General features: G+C 41.0%; 1 protein-coding gene across 1 annotated transcript; it reads left to right on the top strand.

The window, feature by feature from the left end:
• Positions 1-224: 224 nt before the first annotated feature.
• On the top strand, positions 225-2,847 carry NPFFR2 (neuropeptide FF receptor 2; the record flags this gene model as incomplete). Its single annotated transcript, XM_082760060.1, has 3 exons — positions 225-552; positions 1,316-1,415; positions 2,007-2,847. The coding sequence occupies 3 exons, from the start codon at positions 225-227 to the stop codon at positions 2,845-2,847; spliced, it is 1,269 nt and encodes a 422-aa protein (XP_082616186.1).
• Between the last annotated feature and the right edge of the window lie 522 nt (positions 2,848-3,369).

Below are 3,369 nucleotides of genomic sequence, written 5' to 3' on the forward strand. Positions count from 1 at the left end.
TTCATTTTTATATGCCTGCATTGTAAAAATCAAACTAATAGTATCTGGGGAAGATGGGGATGCAGAACGTGGACCATTAAAGTAAGGTGCAGAGAGATGAGTATACATACAGCTTTGCATGAATTTCAGCACACTGCATTTCCAAAGTAGTCACATTTCCTCAAATCCATTTCAAACATACTATAATGACCTTTTCGAAAATATCTTTCTAGGAACATTACAACATGAGTAAGAAAATGGACTTAAATTCTTCATTTGATTGGCCTCACCTGCTGAGTTATAATGGGACATACAAGTACCTCTACTTTGAAGGCAACGTCTCCTACGTGGACTTCTACCTTCATCAGCCTTCAGTGGCAGCTGTCTTCATCATCTCATACCTCTTAATCTTCCTGCTTTGTATGGTTGGCAACGGAGTGGTTTGCTATATTGTTCTGCGGAGTAAACACATGCGTACAGTCACAAATCTTTTCATCTTAAACCTGGCTGTCAGTGATTTACTAGTGGGAATCTTCTGTATGCCCACCACCCTCCTGGACAACATCATTGCAGGTATGCCAGTTCACACCATATAGCAAAAAGGGCTTGAGGGGTATTTGCCTTAATTTCTGAGTCCTCCCTGAGGAACCCAAGTGTTAAGTGCATGTGACAGTGACCAATACAAATTGCTCTTTTATTCTGTCCCTGGCATTCAGAATAGAAACCCCAGTGAGAAAGCTAGGGGGAAATGTGAAGCCTTCATTTTGCAGGTTGGGCTCAAGGGGTTCACTATGCAACGTGTTTAGTGACAAAGCACGAAGCTCACCTTAAACTGAGAAATCAGTAGCCCCACTTGCATGCTACCATTTCTGAGGGAGTTCCATAGGCATTTCAAGTTAGGGGATGGAACAGGTGAGGAAGACAAACTTCTAACACACCTTCTGACGGGGGCTGTCCTTGCTGATTTCCACAACCAGGATCTTTAGCAATGGATTATCCCACAACTAGGTTATATGTTAGGAAGACTCAGTGGATACAATGAGCCACATGAAGAGAGCAATCAACTGTAGTGGTCAAGCCCCTTTCTTATCTTGACATCCTGTTTTAATGTGATGTTGAAAAGCAACATATTGTTTTGCTGCTTTTTGGGACATCAGAAACTTACCTAGGCATCTGGCAAAGCATTTTTTTACATAACTTTTGACTCACTAACTCCTACTATGTCCTGCCAAAGCAAAATAAATATATTAGTTCTGGGGCAAAAATTTCCTTTTATGCATATAAGAAAAGTGCTGCAATGAAATGGAGGCAATTTCAATAGCCTGTTTCCTTCCAGGATGGCCATTTGGGAGCATGGTTTGCAAGATGAGTGGGATGGTCCAAGGAATCTCTGTCTCTGCCTCTGTCTTCACTCTGGTTGCAATTGCTGTAGACAGGTAAGATGATGCAGAAATGGCAAACTGTCACTTCCATCTTCCTCAGGCCACACAATCATACTGAGGTGGATTCATTAATTCATGCAACCCTGCAATAGATTAAATTGGTTTAGCTCCTAAATCTAGAAAAGAAAAGTAAAAAAAATAAATAAAAAAGTGTGCCAAAGTCTAAAGAGCAGTCACAGCAATTTGTTCCTCAACAGGTATCTCTTAAAAATGGTACGCCTGGGCTATACCTGGCTGCCTAGAGTTGGTTAGCTCCCCAGCTACTAAGCTAATAGAAAAGATAACAGAAGCACTGGTACCTGCTGCCACAGTTACCTGAAGCAGCAGCAGCAGGCTGATAAGGAGACAGATCATAGCAAAGAAATTTTAACAATAAATTTGACTTTTTTTTTTTTTTAGATTGTTTTTCTCAACAAAATACTTAAATGGAACAATTAAATGCAACTCCACTGGTTTATGCAGGATGATTCCACCCATACTTCTAAAAAAAAAAAAAAAGCGATTTTTAAACAATTTATTTGCCTGTTTAATTAAGCTTTCTCTAAACATCTTCTCCATATATGCCCCTGGGTGTCTTTGCTGCAGGTTTCGATGCATTGTTTATCCATTTAAACAGAAGCTGACCATCTCAACTGCAATCATTATTATAACAGTCATCTGGATTCTGGCCATCACAATCATGTGTCCTTCTGCAGTCATGTTGCAGGTACAAGAAGAGAAGCATTTCAGGGTGATCCTTGGCTATGGCAATGAAACCCGCCCTGTATATTGGTGCCGGGAGAACTGGCCTAATGCAGGAATGAGAAAGATCTATACAACGGTTCTGTTTGCCAACATCTATCTTGCTCCCCTGTTGCTCATTGTTATCATGTATGCTAGGATAGGCATTGCTCTCTTTAACACAGCAATGCCCACAGTGGGAAAGCACAGCCAGGAGCAGCGACACAGCGTGTCTAAGAAGAAACAAAAAGTCATCAAAATGCTCATTATCGTAGCTTTGCTTTTCACCCTGTCTTGGCTTCCCCTGTGGACTCTGATGATGCTCTCAGACTACGCCAACCTGTCAGATGTCCAGTTGCAGATCATCAACATTTATATCTATCCTTTTGCTCACTGGCTGGCTTTTTTCAACAGCAGCATCAACCCCATCATCTATGGTTTCTTTAATGAAAACTTTCGCAGAGGCTTTCAGGCAGCCTTTAAATTTCAGCTCTGCTCTAGGAAGATCATTCACAGGGACATCTATTCCCAGCGAGGCCAAAGCAATGCCATTTTGCCAGCTGCCACCTACCAGACACCCCAGGATCAAGATTGTCAACATGCTAAAGTGGAGGGGAAGCCAGTTCGGAAAGGAAATTGGATGAATAACCAGCAAGATTTGATGATGGAGGATCTCGAAGAGCCCTGCAATGATGAGATTAAGTGAAACATGCTATGAACTCTCTAAAAGACTCATGCCTAGCAGAATTTCTTTACTGGGATGTGAAATTCCTGTTTTGTAAGGGATTTCTAACAAAATAAAAAATGTCAAGGTGTTTCTGTTTGGAAAAAGATAAGCAACTTGCATACTACCTGAACTTTAATACAAGAAGAAAGCAAAATTCAGCCTTCTTTGTCAACAGCTTAAGCCAGGGACAACCCCCCTGCAGTGAGTGATGACTCACCACTCTTGAACTGAGCTGCAGCAAAGACCTGATTAAAATGGGATTACCTTCCCTTTATTGCAAAGTAAGGGAAAAAGAGAACTATGTAATTATGTACCCTGACACAATTATACCACCAATACCCAGTACCCTGACACAATTATACCACACTCACCAATGGAGAGGAGAACATTCCTTCATTTGCTTCTATGAATTTCTCAGAGTGGCCAAAACGGAGTTGTTTGAACAATATTTATGGTAACATTTCAGCTTGTAAGGCTAGTTGTTACTAATGTCTACAACTT

The sequence above is a fragment of the Aythya marila genome (genome assembly GCF_965140915.1).
Source record: "Aythya marila genome assembly, chromosome: 4".
NCBI classification, from domain to species: domain Eukaryota; kingdom Metazoa; phylum Chordata; class Aves; order Anseriformes; family Anatidae; genus Aythya; species Aythya marila.